Here is a 19,980-nt window from a genome sequence, read left to right as displayed (position 1 = left end):
TTATTTGAACAAATCTTTTTTAACATTGTATATGCTTTAACTGTCATTCTTAATCATTTTAATAATTAAAAAAGAGAGAGAAAAAAACACTGCCCTTAATCGTTTTAGTAGACCCATAAAAAGCATGCTGGCTGGTGGGAATGCATCATCCTTTGGAATCTTGATTCAATTCATTAAAAACTAACAAGTCCCACTTTCTCATATCATCTCATCAAAAACCATAACAAAACACTCAATTTCAACATTCACTCTCCTCATCTAGTCCCATGCAAAGCATGCTGGAAACTAGAAAGTTTCATTTCACACAAAACAGTGAAATACACTTCCGTCTTACAAATTTAAGTCAACTGCATGTATTAAATTTATGTTAGGAAAAACATGTTCAAGACTGCATTAGCTCAGTTAAATTCATTCAAACAAGCAAGCAGCGAAATAATGTTGAGTGAACTGTTTAAGTGTGAACATTCTGCTAAACATCTCCATTTGTGGTCCACAGCAGGTCTGTGAGTTGAGAACGACATGAGGGGGAGTAAATCATTACAGAATTATACATTTTGCAGGAACGGAATAAATTAACTTTTTTTTGCTAAATTAACAACAGTGTATTTATAAACCTCCAAATCAAGTATTTTTGCAATTACTTTCCAAAACATACACTCAGAAACTGTAACAGACTTTGAAATGCACAATCCCGCGATTTACCATCATTTATAATATATAACTCACGGGGAAAGGAAGATCCATTTTATTTTTAGTGAAGGACACACAGGATCCATTCACAAACATTCATTACACATCTTTCATTATGTGTGCTAACGGTGTGGATCTCAACTCTGATCCTGGGAACACAAGCACTGCACTTTTACCTCCTTTATTTACACACAATCCAGACAATAATATCACTAGCAGAGCACTGCGTGAACTGAAGTGCTGAGGGTCTCCAGGTCTGGAGTTAAAAATCACTGTGCTAAAACATCACCAACATTAGTGCCATTTATACCCTGATGTCAGAAAGTACAAAGAGACCACAGACAGTGTCAATTCTCATTACAGGAGTGTCTTAAATATCACATCAACTGTGAGTCTTCACCTTCAGATCGGAGATTCACAAAGTGGATAATCTGGCTACAACATGACATTTTGGCACCGAAACAAAGGGAAACTCAAAAATAAGTGCCCGATCTAAACTTCCACACTCAAAAACGAAAGCAAATACTGAATGTGTTCCAAGGAAACATCACAATTTGTTACTTCTTGCATGTAAAAAAAAGGAATACTGAACTTGCTTTTACAAATACGTGATACGTCAGGCTTGAAGAGCTGAGCTTGGCTGTGCAGGAAGAGAGTAATGAAAAAACGAGACAGCTGGAAGGACAAACACAAACTCCACCTGGGGCGACACAATCCCCGTCCCTGTCTGATTCGGTCCGTCAGTCTCTGAGGGCGGTTTGTGTGAGCGTGTCGGTGTCTCATTTGGCTTTGCCGGCGCCCTGCGTCTCTTCCTCCACCACTACAACGGGCAAATTGTGGAACTGATCGTTGGCTTCCAGCTGTATCTCCTCCTCTGTCTCGCCTTGCACCACCTCCTCGCCTCCTTCCACCACAGTCGCTCCGCCCTCGGCTTCCTCGCCCTCCAGCTGCAGCTCCATGACGCTCACGCTGTGGTCGGCGGTGGCCGGGTCTATCTCGATTAGTGTGGTGTTGTCTTGGTTCTCGTCCTCTTGCACGACACTGACGACGCTCTCTTGCATCACTACCGTTCCTGCCACCACCTGACCGTCCTGGGCTACGCCGGAGGTCGCCTTCTGCGTGAACTGGACGAGCTCGACGGGGCTCACAAGCTGCCCGTGGTCCGGCACGGCTGTGGCGCCCAGCAGCGTGAGCCCAGACGCCGGATGGATCGCGATGGCATCGGTTTTTCCATCGGAACCCGCGGCGATTCTGGTGAAGAGCTGCGAGCCGGCCGGGAGGGCGTGCAGGGTGACCGTGTTGGAGGCTTGGTTGAGGCCGGCCACTGCGAACGACTGGCCGATGGAGGAGAGGGTGATGGGGGAGAGCACGGTGAACTGCTGGGGCTGGAGTGTGAGCGGCTGGGCGACGGATGTGCCGAGCACGGTGGTGGAGGCGGGCCGCTGGAGGCGGGGGCGTTTGGGAGCACGTTTGGATGGGGGTGTGGAGGGGAGAACCAGGCTGCTGAGGGCCTGTGATTGAGACAACCAGCTGAGCGACTGCTGCCGCTTCTGCTCCTCCACCTGCTGCTCCAGTGCTAAACATACACACAAGAGATGGCGCTGTTTTCAAAGAATAAAAACAATCTATGAGACTGACCAAATTTCACTACTAACTATTAACTTTAAATTTGCATCATTAATCCCTTAATTTGCTGCTTATTAATAGTTAGTAAGGTAGTTGTTAAAGAGATAGATCACTCAAAAGTGAAAATTCTGTCATTAATTACTCACCCTCATGTCGTTCCAAACCCGTAAAACCTTCGTTCATCTTCAGAACACAAATTAAGATATTTTTGATTAAATGTGAGAGCTATCTGACCCTCCATAGACAGCAAGGATATTGCAATGAACAACACACAGAAACATAGGAAGGACATACACACATGATTACATTCTGGGGTACTCTCAAAAATGGCGGAAGACGGTAACTCGAGGAGAAGAATTGATGAATAAATTATGTTATCACTGTTTTCTTTGCACACAAAAAGTGTTCTCGTAGCTTCGTAAAATTACGGTTGAAGCAGTGATGTCACATGGACTATTGTACCGATGTCTTTGCCTCGTTTCTGAGCATTGATTGTAGTAATATCATTGCTGTCTATGGAGGGTCAGAGAGCTCTCAGATTTCATCAAAAATGTCTTAATTTGTTTTCTGAAGATGAACAAAGATCTTACGGGTTTGGAACGACATGAGGCTGAGTAATTAATGACAGAATTTTTATTTCTGGGTGAACTATCCCTTTAAGTTTAGGTATGGGGCTTGATTAAAGGCCTGTGCACACTATGAATGATAACTATAAAGATAACTTTATTATTATCCACACCAGCGGACGATATCGTCTGTTTATTCTCAGCGCACGCTCGTCTACATCTTTAAATTCTCGGGCTTGTGACAGCAGTATTGATTCTGATTGGCTGTCAATATTTGTATCGTTTATCAGCTGGAAAAAAAATCTTTCTGAAAATGATGGACTCTGCTATTCTTTAATACTGAGAACTATATCTTTATCGTTTTATTTATAGTTATCGTTCCTGGTGTGAATGATCTAGATCTAGGGATCTAGAATATGGTCATGCAGACTAAAGGCCCTTTCTCACCAAGAACAATAACTGTAAAGATTACGATAAAGTTCTAAAAATCATTCTCAATATAAAAGGCAGGGTAGGTGATTTGGTTCAAACATTTTTTTTTTTTTTGTATTTGTTATGCTGGTTGAAAGTCTCTTTTGCATCATTAAACTCCTGATTTGCTGCTTATTAAAGGGGTCATATGATGTTACTAAAAAGAACATTATTTTGTGTATTTGGTGTAATGCAATGTTTTATGTGGTTAAAGGTTAAAAAAAAAAACATTATTTTCCACATACTGTACATTATTGTTTCTCCTCTATGCCCCGCCTTTCTGAAACGTGTTGATTTTTACAAAGCTCATCGTTCTGAAAAGCAAGGTGTGCTCTGATTGGCCAGCTATCCAGTGTTGTGATTGGCCGAATACTTCAAGCATGTGACAGAAATGTTACGCCCCTCACCATACTGTGATGCCGTGTGTCCTGGCGCGATGATACAAAACCATTAAAACCCATTACAAACAAGGTATTTGTTTCATCCAGTGGGGACATAATTACTGATTATAATGGCTTATACTGTCTTTTTACACGTTGTGTATCGCGCTGCGTAAACATAAAACCATGTCTGCATTTGTGATCAGAGAAATGACAAACAACAAGCGCTACTCTACAGTGCTCAAAACTGGTGTTTGAATCATCAGTCGTAAATCCTTTACATATGAAAACGTACTTACAGACTGTGAGTCAGAAGCGCCAGACTGTCCTTGTAAAGTTGGAACTGCCCCACTTTATAGAAACAGACACCAGCATTGTAGGCTACTCTCACGGGAAACAGTCCTTCTCCTCCACAAAATGCGCTGCGCACATCTAAATATATTTGGTTTAAAAGGTTCTGGAACAGTGTTGTAAATACAACTTAACCACTGATTTCTAGTTGTGTCCTCTTTTTGAAGACCAAACAAAGTATTTTCGCTTTCACAATGAAACACACAGCGACTCCACAACATGGCGGCGGCAGCAACAGCGAGAAAAAAAGTTACACCTTCTTTCTTTGCGTGAACATTTGGGTGGCGTTATGCAAATCTTCCCACATTGTGACGTAGAGATGTGGGGGCGTGTTTAAACGAGGTGTTTTAGGTAGGAGTGGTTGACTTTTCCAAAATCACCTACCCTACCTTTAAAGAATAGCAGAGTCCACACCACAGCTATAACAATAAAGGCATAGAGAAACAATATTGTTGGAATCACTTTCAGGAATTTTTTTTCCAGCTGATGAACGATAAATCATTGACAGCCAATCAGAATCCATCCTGCTGTAAAGAGCTCAAGAATTTAAAGTGGCAGATGAAAAGAATAAACAGACGATATCATCCGCTGGTGTGAATGGACCTTAATATTAATATGTGCTTTATAAGTACTAATTAACTGCCAATATTCTAGAAATATGCATGCTAATAAGCAACTAGTTAATAGTTAGAATTGGTCCTTAAAATAAAGTGTCACTCTGTGACTTTACCACAGTAATGAGTGCCCTTATAAGCACAATGCATATGTCTAAACCCCCCTTAAAGATGGCATGAAACGGAATAGCAACTGTGTTTTCTTCCCAGCTGCTACGTATGTGTGAGTGACACGACTTCTAGAATGAGAAAAAAAAAAGGGCAGGACTTTATTTTGTTTATTGGGAATTGATTGGACCGCTCGCTAATTGTTGTAAAGCGACAGGTTGCTTAAGGGGAGAGATAATTGTTCAGCCCTAGAGCCGGTGCAAACGTCATCAGAAAAGCAAACCATGCTCATTGAAAAACATGCAAAACTCCAAAAAACATACCTATATACATACAGTGCACTTCAGTTTGCAGCTGTAATGAACTAGTGGCAGTAAAACACCAACAACTTTTATTCCTTATCTCACAAATTATGATCAAAGGGGCAAAATATTGGTTAAGAAAGACTTATTTTCACAAGGTTTCTTGCATTTGTTGTTATGATACTTTATTATAGTGTATGATTTGTAAATAAATACATTATGACATCATATAGCCAGCTATGTATGTTTTTTTTTCTTTCACTTGAGGGATCCAAGAATTCTTAGTAGCAACCAGCAACCATACATTTGTGTTGTGTTTTACTTTCTTTAATATTAATTCATTCATTCATTCATATTAATTCATTATTTAATCATATTAATAATAAACCATTTATATACTTATTTCACTGATTCATTCATTGATTAATCATTTATATTAAATTATTGGGGTTCTCAACTCTGGCCCTCGACGTCCACTTTCCTGCGGAGTTTATCTCCAACCCTAATCAAACACACCTGAACAAGCTAAACAAGGTCTTCAGGATTACTCAAAAGTTACTCACAGGCGAGTTTGATCAAGGTTGGTGCTAAACTCGAGGGCCAGAGTTGAGAACCCGTGCAATTACATTTCATGTTATTTCTCCACTATTGTTCAGTCTTATGATTATTGATATTTGTGTTCATGAGTAAGAGATAAGAAAAGTTTTTCAAAGTTTTTAATGTTATGCTGTGAAGCAGTAATTTTTCATTGCTATTGATTGTGGGATCAGAATCTTAATAAGTAAGATTCAATAAACTCTGCTTCTTTTTCATCATCATCACTTCGTCTCCTGCTTCTGCCTTTCTCTGGCTTTCCTCAGTCAACTCTTGGCTGATAAAAGACTGTTAATAGAGTTTTGGGTCCCAGACTAAACACTGGTTTTAGGTATCAGACACGACTTGCTGTTAACAGGTTTTGGGTATTAGACAGCAAATCATACAATTGTTCTGTTTCAGACAAAGCAGATATTTTTTGACAGGATCTGGCCGTCTGGGGCTGGATCTAATATATCTGATCTAACACACTAAAGTTGATCACTAGCTCAGCTGGAACAGCACTGCACTTGTAATATTGAGCACTCGGGAACAAATCCAGGAAAAATACAAGTCACGACACTCAATAAAAAAGCTCAGGCTGGTAGAATCAAGCTAAAAGGCATGGTTGCTTTAGCAAACACGTTTTCATCCCATATTTGCTTTTGTCAATTCTACTTGTTAGATTTAGAGTAGGGTTTGGTGTAGGTGGTACGTTATTGACGTATCAGTATCTGTATCGTTGCATCCCTAGTCTGAAACCATCTCTACTGTCTCTTCACTCACTTGTCAGCGCTCTGAGGACCTGCGTCTGCAGTGGGTCCGTCATTTGCCGTCGAACATTCAGAATTTGTTTGATGGAGTCCAGCAGGTCAAAGACTTGTGCCAGGTTACTCAGAACCGCAATCTCTGCAAGATTCACAGATCACACGATCACATCTCACGCACACACACTAAACACCAACTCTACTAGCCACATTCTGCTACCACAGCTACACCTGAATTACAACACAACAACAAACACTGACAATAAATGACACACTAAATGTGTTTTACATGGATCTCCAATCCTCTACTTGAGCTCCAAGATGCTACAAAAACAAAACGCACCTACAGGTGAATCTTGTCTTAGGACAACTTTGATGAAATTTTTTGATCCACTAAAAAAAAAAGTCTTAAAAGTCTTGATGGTCCTATTCATATTAAATTAACGGCTGAGTAAAGTGTTTTTTTTTTTTCTTTTTTCATTTATTGAACCAACGGCCTGCCTGCTAATTCATTCTGGATTTATTTATTATTTGTTTTGCAGCAGGTAGGATTCAGTTTATGGTACTTTGATCATTATTGTGGTAATTCTGACAGTAATGCAATGATGGCATAGCTATAATGTGATTGGTTCGCAAGGTTTTATGTAACAAACCTGTTCTTTTAATGAAGTCTCTTAAGGTTGTGAAAAAATGTAAAGGTATATCTGTTGCAAAATACTATGAATCTTTATTTGGCATCTCGTGAATCTGTAACTGGCATCCGGTTCAGATGTTTTTGATTAGGGCTGGAGCTGAACTTCACGGGACAAGCCTGTCACAGATGAAGCGCTGACCTGCGTCCTGTAGAGAGCTCTGATCCGTGTGCAGCTGAACTCCTCTCAGCAGACTCAGCAGCTCTGAGCGGATATTAGACACCACCTCCCCCATCAGCCCCACCTCAGCGATGCCCCTCCAGAAACTCAGCGTCTCATCTGGGGTCACACACAGTACAGCACTCGTGACGTCTGTGGATGCCATCTTCATTAACGTTTGAGAGTCCTGAGTGAGGTCTGAGTGTTTACCTGAGATATCAGGTGAGTCTCTTTTCTCTGGGGTTTCTACCGTGGCTGTGCTCCACTCCACCGTACCGATCACGTCTTCTTTCTTCTCCTCTGCTGTGGGCATCTGACCTCCGTTACCCACAGAAACATGCCCTGCACGACACACACACACACACACACACATACACACACACACACACACACTATGTATTAGCATCATTACATAATTTAGGGTACATTTTATGTCCATTGATGATTATATAACAACTTTTCTAAGATATTTTATGCATCAAGAGAATACATACTATAATTGCACACATATTATGTGCACCCTGTTTTACAGTCTGTCCCTTAAATCACAGTTTGTTTGTTTTTTGTTTTTGCTTGTTTGTTTTTTTGCAATATATATATATATATATATATATATATATATATATATATATATATATATATATATATAAAATATTATATATAGTATAAATAAAATGAATAAAAAAAAAATATATATATATAGTAGAAATAAATAAATATATATATATATATATATATATATATATATATATATATATATATATATATAGTAAAATAAATTGAATATATATATATATATATATATATATATATATAAATATATTGAATATAATATAATATTGTAGAAATATATATATATAGAAATAAATAATATATATATATATATATAGTAGAAATAAATTGAATATATATATATATATATATATATATAAATAATATATATATAGTAGAAATAAATTGAAATATATATATATATATATATATATAGTAGAAATAAATTGAATATAATATATATATATATATATATATATATATATATATATATAGTATAAATATATATATATATATATACATATAGTGGAAATAAATTGAATATATATATATATATATATATATATATCTATAAATATATATATATATATATATATATATATATATATATATAAATAGATATATATATATATATATAATATATTGAATATATATATATATAATATATATATATATATATATATATATATATATAGTATCTATAGTAAATAAATTGAATGTATATATACATATAGTGGAAATAAATTGAATATATATATATATATAGATATAAATAATATATATATACATATAGTATATATTGATATATATATATATAGTAGAAATAAATTGAATATATATATACATATAGTGGAAATAAATTGAATATATATATATATATATATATATATATATATATATATATATATCTATATAGTAGAAATAAATTGAATGTATATATATATATATATAGTAGAAATAAAATGAATATATATACAGGTCCTTCTCAAAAAATTAGCATATTGTGAAAAAGTTCATTATTTTCCATAATGTAATGATAAAAATTAAACTTTCATATATTTTAGATTCATTGCACACCAACTGAAATATTTCAGGTCTTTTATTGTTTTAATACTGATGATTTTGGCATACAGCTCATGAAAACCCAAAATTCCTATCTTAAAAAATTGCATATCATGAAAAGGTTCTCTAAACGAGCTATTAACCTAATCATCTGAATCAACTAATTAACTCTAAACACCTGCAAAAGATTCCTGAGGCTTTTAAAAAACTCCCAGCCTGGTTCATTACTCAAAACCACAATCATGGGTAAGACTGCCGACCTGACTGCTGTCCAGAAGGCCATCATTGACACCCTCAAGCGAGAGGGTAAGACACAGAAAGAAATTTCTGAACGAATAGGCTGTTACCAGAGTGCTGTATCAAGGCACCTCAGTGAGAAGTCTGTGGGAAAGAAAAAAGTGTGGCAAAAAAACGCTGCACAACGAGAAGAGGTGACCGGACCCTGAGGAAGATTGTGGAGAAGGACCGATTCCAGACCTTGGGGGACCTGCGGAAGCAGTGGACTGAGTCTGGAGTAGAAACATCCAGAGCCACCGTGCACAGGCGTGTGCTTCTGAACCAGAAACAGCGGCAGAAGCGCCTGACCTGGGCTACAGAGAAGCAGCACTGGACTGTTGCTCAGTGGTCCAAAGTACTTTTTTTTTCGGATGAAAGCAAATTTTGCATGTCATTCGGAAATCAAGGTGCCAGAGTCTGGAGGAAGACTGGGGAGAAGGAAATGCCAAAATGCCTGAAGTCCAGTGTCAAGTACCCACAGTCAGTGATGGTCTGGGGTGCCAAGTCAGCTGCTGGTGTTGGTCCACTGTGTTTTATCAAGGGCAGGGTCAATGCAGCATGACTGAACATAATTATTTGAAGGTTGACTTTTTTTGTATTAAAAACACTTTTCTTTTATTGGTCGGATGAAATATGCTAATTTTTTGAGATAGGAATTTTGGGTTTTCATGAGCTGTATGCCAAAATCATCAGTATTAAAACAATAAAAGACCTGAAATATTTCAGTTGGTGTGCAATGAATCTAAAATATATGAAAGTTTAATTTTTATCATTACATTATGGAAAATAATGAACTTTTTCACAATATGCTAATTTTTTGAGAAGGACCTGTATATATATAGTAGAAATAAATTGAATATATATTCAATTTATTTCTACAATCTAAACACCTTAGAAAAAATACATTTTTACTCACATCCATAAAAAAAAATTCTGTCAACTATGTTACAAACAAAACATCCCCCGAAAACTAAAAATGTTTAATCATAAAACTATATGACCAGCATCATGTGATCATGTCATTTTCTTCTGCAGCTGAAATTTTTAACACATTATGTTAAATGTTCTTTTAATTTGTTGTCTATATTTCATCTCTGATGTGACCTATTGTTAGTATATTAATTGCCTGTCAACAATGTTGGGGACAAATATCTGTATCATTTTAATTCAAATACATATTAAAATCGGAGGTTAACCTGGTCAAGAAATTAACATTGGGTTGCCCAGACAAGGGCTGCCACTGAAATGATGAGTAAAATTGTCAACAAGTTACCTGTCAATCTGTACAGTTTGTCTGTAACACAGTTAACAAACTCACCAACAGGGAAAGCATCTTTTTATTTGTAATATCAAAATGGTATTTAATGATTAAGGTTGGTGACTAGCAGATAAGTTACTCTGATAAAATACATCAAGTGAAACCAATAGCTGTTATATTGAGAAAGCATAAATTATTGGTAGATCTAAATCAAAACAATTGAAGTTACATTTTTACTGAAAGTTGTGTGGAAAACATACATAGATTATTTTTACCTACATTTTTATTTATTCAGTTGTGTCACTAGCCGGGTTTCCATCCAAAGTTGCGCAAAATTGACATATCGCATAAAACATTTGCGAACAAGCACTGTTTCCATCCAACGAGTCGAAGAGAACAAAATCGTCACTTCCTGATAAACTGGCATCACTAAGAAAAGTAGGAGAAGCTACTGAATATAATAATTTTCATACATAATAATTTACTTTGCCTTTGAGCGAGCAGATGAAACAAAATAAATTGGGTCACTGCTTTCAGAGGCGGATGCTGCTCTTTGGGAACGCAGTCGTATAAGACAGTTCTGGAAGAGGATTATACATCAATACTTTGACGACAGACTTTGTTCGGCATTTCAGAAGGAACATAACATTTCACATGCTGTGGAACGAGATCTGTCTGCTGGTTAATCAGGTTTTGCCATATCCAGAGGACAAAGTCACATGACTTTTTTAATGAGCATGTAGGAATTTATCTATTTATTTATAGGCAAGTGCGTTTCCATCTCCCATTATTCACATTATCCCTCAGGTCACAAAACAGTTCAAGCAACTGTAAAAACTTTTTTTGGGAATTACAGGGTTTTTAGTTAAAAATTTGGTGTTTCCATCACTCGTTTCCAATGTGATACTTAAAAAAATAAATAAATACACTTAAATGTTTTTGAAATATATTTATTTCATGCTATGTATACTAGAAATACATCTTCATATTTATGTACTTAAAATGCCCTGTAATTGTACTTTTAGTGTACTACACTGGTATACTTTAAAGTATGCTAAATTGGAACAACTCATTTTGTACTTAATGCACTTTAATTGTGCAGAAGTAGTGCTGAAGAACAATTAAAGATACACTTAAGCCCTATTCAGATGGGACTAGTTTTCTAAGCTACATCGTTCTGAAAAGCGTGGTGTCTGCTGATTGTCCAGCTGTCCAGTGCGTTGTGATTGGCTGAATACCTCAAGCGTGTGACGGAAATGTTATGCCCCTCACCATACTGTGATGCGTGTCCCGGCACGACCAGATAAAAACATTAAAAACCATTACAAGAAAGGCATTTGTTGCATCCAGTGGGGACATAATATCTGATTATAATGACTTACACTGTCTTTTTACGAGTTATGTTGTGTATCGCGCCGTGTAAACATAAAACCATGTCTGCATTTGTGATCAGAGAAACGACAAACAGTGCTACTCTACAGTGCTCAAAACTCACGTTTGAATCATCAGTGGCAAATTATTTAAATATAAAAAATGACGTTCTTTGAGTCAGAACAGCTGGCAGATCAGAAAACAGTCCTCCGTAAAATGCGCTGTGAACTTCTTATGAAATTGATTTCATTATAATTGCTATTAGCATTATAAATGGTGCAAAATACTTATTTGTTGATTCAGCTTGTTGGCCCTCGTAAAATACTGGACAAATCGCGTCCCGTATTGATTTGATACAGGACGCATTATTTTACCTTTAAATACGGGACAATTCCGTATTTTGAGGGACGGGTGGCAACCCTACTCCTGAATGAAAGGCTGAAAAATATCAAGAAATCATTTTCTAACTGTCAGTGTGTGTGTGTGTGTGTGTGTGTGTGTGTGTGTGTGTGTGTGTGTGTGTGTGTGTGTGTGTGTGTGTGTGTGTGTGTGTGTGTGTGTGTGTGTGTGTGTGTGTGTGTGTTCTGACCCTGAGCTGTGGTGGGTGTGCTGAGTCCACTGCCGTCCGGTGGGAAGCGTGTGTTGTTGATCAGCAGGTCGAACTTGGTGCTGCGGCAGGTGTTAGTGCAGAGAGTGCTGTGCTGATAGAAATCCAGCTGACCCGAGTCCATCATCTTCTTCATGACACACACACACACACACACACACACACACACACACACACACACACAGAGCTGTCAGAGGTTATGACTATCACTCACTGAAGAACATGTTTTCATTAAATATCCAAAAGGGGTCAAAGTGGGTACCTTTCCTTGACCTTGTGAAACAAATGAGCTTTATATACAGTGATGGCCAAAATTATTAGAACACTAGTACTTTCAGCAGCTAAAATATGGTTTTAAGTCAATTATTTCTATCTTTTGCTGAAGTGTGTCAGTAGAAAATATCAGTTTACATTTCTAAACATTCATTGTGTCATTAATTGTAATAATACAGTGATATTTTCATTTGTATGAGAAACCTACCAACAAAGCTCCCTGAAAAACTGCTCAAGTGCAACGAAGGCAAAAGCTGCTTTATAACTGACTTTGTAGCTGGTGAAAATACTAGTGTTCTAATCATTTGGCCACCACTGTATATGAAAACTGCAGATTTCAGAACCCAAAACTGAGTCCACACACACTCAGAGAAAAAAGGTACAAAAGCGGTCACCGTGATTGTGATGTATTGTGATTTAAAAGGTCCTAATATGTACCATTAAGGTACTATTATGCACCCTTTAGGTACTAATAAGAGTAAATAAGATGCAAACATGTATTTGAAAAGGTAATACCCTAGTGACAGCTTTTGTACCTTTTTGTCTGAGAGTACAGAAAAATACTAAGAGTAAAATGTAGTAAATTCTGTAAATTCTTGTGCTGTTTGTGTCTGTGTGTAGCACCTACAGCTCTGCAGATCCATCATAACAATCACAATTTTAAGATGTGTCATGTTAACCATTGCTCTGCAGGAGTTCAAGGGTGAAATTCAGTCATTTTAACAGCAATCCAGGGTGCAACGCCACTCATCAACAGTGTTGGGGAAAGTTACTTTTTATGGAAAGTAATGTGTTACGTTACTTTTGCATTACTTTTTAAATCTGGCCAGGGCTTGCTTATATGTTTTTAATATAAAAATTTATTCTTTTACAGAAGTGAAATGAATACACCTCAGTCTGAAGGAAATGTAAACTCTGATCTGTACAGTAGAGGGCGCAGCTCAAACAAATTGCATGAAGAATATGACAGGAGAAGAAAGTTCAACACTATTCAGCAATAACAAAAATGAATCACAAATGTGTAATTTTTGCTAAGTATGGCTGAAGTGAATCATCAGAGGTCAGTAGCCAAGACACTGGGTAATAAAATGGGATTAAATACATAAATGATATTTGTCTTTATTGCAGGTTTTTATAATATTCTGAGTTTGCATTTGACTGTTTTTCTTCATTTCGAGGAATACTGAATCTGTTTTTGTCCAGATGAGATGAGCAAATAAATGTTCATATTCAGTCTAGAACTCCAGTAACATCATGTCCACACACAAAGCTCTGCACTTACTCCTGATTTCTCTCAACATGGCAACCCAAATGCTGTCAGTCAATACATGGGGGAAAAATTTTACTAGTGTTACTTATTTGAAAAAGTAACTCAGATATTTCCTTCTAAATTAAAAAGTAATGCGTTACTTTACTAGTTACTTATTTAAAAAAATCTGATTATATAACTTGTGTTACTTGTAAAGCTTTACCCCAACACTGCTCATCAATGTCTGTTCCAAAACAGTGGACCAATCAGAAGCCCCCGGAGGCGGGGCAAGCATTGCAAGCTGTTACTTACAGTAGCAAATCAGCAACTGTTACATTTGACGCCAAGATGGTGAGAATTTTTTTATAAAATCATTCCTGAGCACTGCGTCTCACGTTTTGAGAAGATAAACTCAATTCTGAGTGCACCTAAAGCACATTGCAAAAAAATAAAACAATATGCGCAAGCAGACCTGAGCATAATGCCATCCATCCGTATCGCTCGCTTCCAGTCCTTCAAGGTGGCTTTCCCCGACAAGTGCACAAACTGCTTTGGACTAATCAGCTGATCCTCATACTGCAGAGAAACAGAGGAAGCCAGATTAAACACATCACCAGCGGTTATCTGCAGCATTAAGCTCTCCACAACACCAACCTTCACACATTTGACATTGATTCCCGGGCAGACAAACTTCTTGAATAAAAGGATGGCTTTACTCTCGCCGCATGTAATGGGATAACCAAGCTCCAAATCCTCTCCTTCAGCAGACGCCTCGTCTGAACACAAACACACACATCAACAAGAGTTTATTGTGGCAAAATTGCATAAGGTGTATTTAGTGTAATCCGCTGCTTGGAGAGAGCTGATAAATTTGAGCAGACAGCGTTTACAGCTAAGACGCGCTTGCAGGAAACTACAGAATGATTTCTGCTAATAATGTGAATTAAAGACGGTTTAAACTACATGGCTGCATTTTATAAAGAACACATGAGCTGTGCAAAACCTGCTGTCATGATGCAAAGACGTGGTTACCTTGTGTCTCCACAGCCACAACTGCAGCATCTGTCTCGCTGCTTTCATCTCCAAGCCTATCAAACATAAAGCATCATCTATAACACCAAGCTGCACCCGTTTATTCCCAGAATAGTTTTAGTTTGATATGACAGATTTGATGCATCTTTGTCATGTTTGTGTTGTGGTCACCCAGCTGTGATGGGCTGCAGCTGCAGGATCATCTGAGTCTTGCTTTGGTTGTCTGGATCTACCTCCTCTTCCTCAGCGCTCTTCATCACCACCATGTCCTCCACGGACACAGTGACTTCGCTCTCTGCCATAGCCCACGCGCTCCTTCAACACTGAGGAGTATGACAGTCCTGGTTTAGATTTTAGTCAAACTTTGGAATAAATCTTAAATGTTAATGTAGAAATTAAGAATTTATAATACCTGTTTTCTATTTGTAATATATTGTAAAATGTAATTTTTTGCTGTCAAAGCTGAATTTTCAGCATCATTACTCTTCAGTGTCACATGATCCTGCAGAAATCATTCTAATATGCTGATTTGCTGATTAGTATTATTTTCAGTGTTGCAAACACTTTTTATTTATTTATTTATTTTTTTTTTTGGTGGAAGCTATGATCCTTTTTTCATGATTTTTTGACAAATAAAAAATTCCAATAAACAGCATTTGAAAAAGCATTTTTTAATCTTTTGCAACATTAGAAACACCTTTACTGTCACTTTGATCAATTTAATGTGTCCTTGAATAAAAGTATTAGGTTTAAAATATTTTTAAAAATTAATGATTTCTAAAAGATCATGTGACACTGAATTTTAAATATATATCACAATAGAAAACTGCTCTTTTGAATTGTAATAATATTTCACAAAATCACTTTTTTACTGTATTAAAAAAAAAAAAACTTTTTCAAAAAAAAAAAAAACTTGTTTTCAAACTTTTGGGCCATAACCCTACATAATAATAATAATAATAATAATAATAATAATAATAATAATATATGCATTTATTTATTTTGTTACTCCATTAAACTGGTTAGTAGTTTATAAGTAGAAAACATTTAAATTTAACACTGAACATGTCTTAACCTGGTCTTACTGCACACAATTAATTTATTCATGTAACCAAAAACCATTTTGAAATTAACAATATACACATTTTGTAACATGCTCCACCTCTTAAGCAACATAAATAAATAAAACTTTACAATTAAGCAATGATAACATGGAATGTTTCAATTTAAAACCCCAATACATAAATCAATTATATATATCTAAAAAAAAAAAAAAAAAAAAAAAAAAAAAAAAAAAATTCCTTCTTTTTTACAGAAATAGATTGAGGCACCAAGATTAGCGATCATTGGCAGCCTCGGGTTATAAAAATTGTGCATCCGAAATCTCTTGATAGTGATTCCGTAGCTGTGTCAGGAACCATCCACAGCTATGCCAATCACAGCAGATGCCCTTTTTAACCTGGACAGTCCCTGACCGGAAGAGCCAGTGTAAGTGTCAGAGTCTCTCAGAGACGGTAGATCACACACAGCACTAAACACCCGGCGGAATACACCACTGATTCAGAGTAAACCACTGAAAACTACTACAAGCTAGTGTCTCAACACACAATATCCACATCGGGAAAATGTGCATTCATAAAACAAATAAATAAATCAATAAACAATAATAATAAAAAGTTACCAAAACCTAAACCAGTGGCCAATTCCAAATTAAAACTGCCTGAAATATTACTTAAAATAGTCGCTTCAAGTTGCAACAAGTATATCACTATAAAAATTATATATATATATATATATATATATATATATATATATATATATATATATATATATATATATATATATATATATATATATAGTATTTCTCAGTAGTATTTATCAGTATTTTTTATGGTATTTCGGCGGAAACTATGTTGGTTGCCATGGTGAATGTTTAAGCGACTGCACTTTTTCTGAGTGTTGGGCTCGTCGGTGGCTAATTCGGTTAGCATGTTAGCTCTTAACGTTGCGCCATTTCATTCTCACTCCTCTGCTGGTGGTGATGCTAACGCGCTATGCTAACCCACAGCTTCGTTTCTCTGTGTGTGTGTTTGTTTGTCTGTTTGGGAGTGAATGTGTGTTTACAAACAAACAGCACATTCACAAACACCTCGAGCGCAGCTAATTCACGCAGCGTTCGCGAGACCGTCTCTAAATGACGCGCTGGCGTCGCGCCGCGGTGCTCTGTTCTCATGACGTCTCCCGTGCGGCGGGACGCACACACACAAACGACGCGACGCTCCTCCGCCATTCGACGGGGCTTCCGCGGACGCTTCTCGCCGACGAGCCGCAGAAGTCCTCCGCCGCGCTCGAGGCGTTGATCCGCTAACGTTACGTCCGAGAGCGTGAGGTGCGCCGGACCGGCCTTACCGTTTAGATTGCGCTCGGTGTCATCCTTACATAGCGAGAGGCTTTGCGTGAACATGCGCAGTTTGTTTGAGCTACACTTCCTGCTCAAGCTCGACCCTGTTCCAGCCCAAGCCATGAGAGACCGTCCTGCACACACAGCACTGTCCTGCCGAAACGAACGAGCTTAATGGAAAGGTTCGTGTCAGTATCGATAAGTTACAGTATTGTTTTAAAAAGCCACTGTTTTTGTAGTGAGTCTGCGCTTCCGCTGCGTCTGTCTGTGTGAAGTGCAACAACTTTAAACAGTTACACCACTTGTTACATTTTAAACAGGGTAACTAACTTGTAATCATCATCACAATTACTATGGGTTTATTGACCTTATGGGTTATTATTATTACTTACGGATAATCAAATAAATGGCAATGATCATGAATGCCTGTATAGGTTATGGAAAGGTCATGGAAATGCTTTGATAAAAGAACTATCCTTCATAATATGTGACCCTGGAGCACAAAAGCAGTCATAAGTAGCACGGGTATATTTGTAGCAGTAGCCAACGATACATTGTATGGGTCAAAATGATACATTTTTTCTTTTATGACAAAAATCATTAGGATGTAAAATAAAGATCATGTTCCATGAAGATATTTTGTAAATTGTACTACCGTAAATATAGCTAAACTTAATATGCATTGCTAAGAACTTCATTTGTGAAAGCTGAATAAATAAGCTTTCCACTGATGTATGGTTTGTTAGGATAGGACAATATTTGGAGATGCAAATATTTGACAATCTGGAATCTGAGGGTGCAAAAAAAATAAAAAATAAATAAATAAATCCATATAATATTGAAAAAAAATCGCCTTTAAAGTTGTGCGTGATGTATAAATCTCAGTTTCGATAAATTGACCCTTATGACTGGTTTTGGGGTCCAGGGTCACATATATCATTTTATAAAACTACAGTGCATTTTTGTAAATGTTATATAGTTGTTTAACACACAAAATAAAGCATTTATTAGAGTTGTGACGTTCGCGAACGAACCGATTCTTTTGAACAGCTCATAAACATGAACGATGGGAGCCGAGTCGCGACTGGAGGGGAGCCGTTCTTTCTGTCGTTCTTTTTTCCTATGTGTGTTTCACACAGATGCACACAAATGAGCTCCTTCACGAGACACAACAGTTATAGGGGGAGGGGCGCACCCAGCTCAGGCCAAGCGTGATGAATAGTTGTGCACGCATCCTTCACGTGAGTACTCCAGTGGAAAAAAACCCTTCCACACACATTCATTGCATACCACCTTATCAATGACCTGTTATTGTTCATTGACTTTAAGGGTCTGATGTCCTATTTGCAAAGTTTACAGTAGTAATAGTTTGTAGTATGTAGACATTTCCATTTTATTTATTCTAATTTTATCTACTTTAAATATTTTTTGTTTTCTATCAAAATGTTCTTGTTGGATAACAATGTTCTTGTGTGGACATGTTTGTAGTAAAAGCTGTTTTGCACAGAAATTCATTGGCAGCCGGCTTTGTTTTTGATGTTTATTTGTGAGTAGGTATTGTATGAATAACATAAGTCAAACGTAGCTTTACACACACACACACACACACACACACACACCACACACACACACACACACACACACACACACACACACACACACTTTGTATAAAGGTAAATCCAAAATAGTGATGTCACTGTCTAAGCAGAGGGATTTGTGCAAACCTTATGGAATATAGTCCACACATGACAAACTGAGGTAATAATCAATATTTCAGAATAATTCAAACTCAGATATTGGTGTGTGATATCTGAGTTTTAATTATTTGACTACAAATCTCACCTCATCATTCCTCCCAGTGATTATTTCTAGGATAAACTGAGATGCCCCCAAGCTGGCTTCTTAAAACTGACTAAATATTTAAAAGGGACGGATCGCGAAGATCCGGATCCCCTCAAAGAGCCATAAATCCCATCACTAGCATTCATCCACGATAACACTACAACTTGCTTGTCTGAGTCTGTACTACTTAAAAATTCATGAAGGTTTTCTGTTTTGTGAACACTTCACACTGTTTTCAGATTTTAGAACACCAGAAACATAAATCACTTGCAGTCCCTGATTCTAAAAATTCTGCATTCGAAATCGATTGGGACAATTCGGCAAGGATCAGGATGTCATATAAAAAAAAAAAAAAAAACAGTGACAATAATACCAATCATTGCTGATGCTCTTTTGAAATGTGATATTTTGGCTGTAGCTCACACTGGAGGAGTCGCGTGTCTCAGCGAGGGTAACTACACTCATTCATGTCGTCCGTCAAACAACGATCAGATTTAGTATGCTTCACAATCTCCCAAATAAGTTCATACTGTATGATAACTTGTATAAGATTATATATGTAGTTGCTGTTTGATATGTTAAATCATCTTTAAAAAGATTTGTAGGAAGATATTCTAGAGTGAAGCGTCATGGGATGGGGGCGGTAACGGTCATGATTGACAAGCACTTCGGCCAATTATATAGCTCTGATGCTGTGCAGGCCACGTCTGAATGGCTAGTGACTAGAAACTATGTTTTAAGGAGAAAAAAAAGGACAT

General features: G+C 37.0%; 1 protein-coding gene and 1 non-coding gene across 2 annotated transcripts; both read right to left on the bottom strand.

The window, feature by feature from the left end:
* Positions 1–241: 241 nt before the first annotated feature.
* On the bottom strand, positions 242–17,626 carry LOC109070825 (glucocorticoid modulatory element-binding protein 1-like). The gene is made up of 10 exons (XM_042745013.1): positions 17,389–17,626; positions 15,151–15,302; positions 14,980–15,035; positions 14,602–14,723; positions 14,420–14,523; positions 12,408–12,556; positions 7,510–7,641; positions 7,282–7,419; positions 6,468–6,590; positions 242–2,266 (listed from the first exon to the last, which is right to left on the bottom strand). Exons 2-10 carry the CDS (start codon positions 15,279–15,281, stop codon positions 1,470–1,472), a joined length of 1,752 nt encoding a protein of 583 aa, XP_042600947.1. The 5' UTR covers positions 15,282–15,302; positions 17,389–17,626; the 3' UTR covers positions 242–1,469.
* LOC122140896 lies at positions 16,303–16,435 on the bottom strand. The gene has a single exon (XR_006157437.1). It is a non-coding gene; the product is annotated as a U11 spliceosomal RNA (small nuclear RNA).
* Positions 17,627–19,980: the final 2,354 nt, after the last annotated feature.

Source organism: Cyprinus carpio, chromosome B19 (assembly GCF_018340385.1).
Source record: "Cyprinus carpio isolate SPL01 chromosome B19, ASM1834038v1, whole genome shotgun sequence".
Lineage (NCBI taxonomy): Eukaryota > Metazoa > Chordata > Actinopteri > Cypriniformes > Cyprinidae > Cyprinus > Cyprinus carpio.
Note: the sequence above shows the minus strand (reverse complement) of the source record. Positions and strands in the feature narration are given on the sequence as shown.

Coding starts and splice junctions, on each gene's coding strand:
- LOC109070825 (XM_042745013.1), bottom strand. CDS start 15,281: ATGGCAGAGAGCGAAGTCACTGTGTCCGTGGAGGACATGGTGGTGATG. Junction 12,557..14,419: donor ATGGATGGCATTATGCTCAG/GTCTGCTTGCGC, acceptor GTGTGTCATGAA/GAAGATGATGGACTCGGGTC. Junction 7,642..12,407: donor CACACCCACCACAGCTCAGG/GTCAGAACACAC, acceptor TGTGTCGTGCAG/GGCATGTTTCTGTGGGTAAC.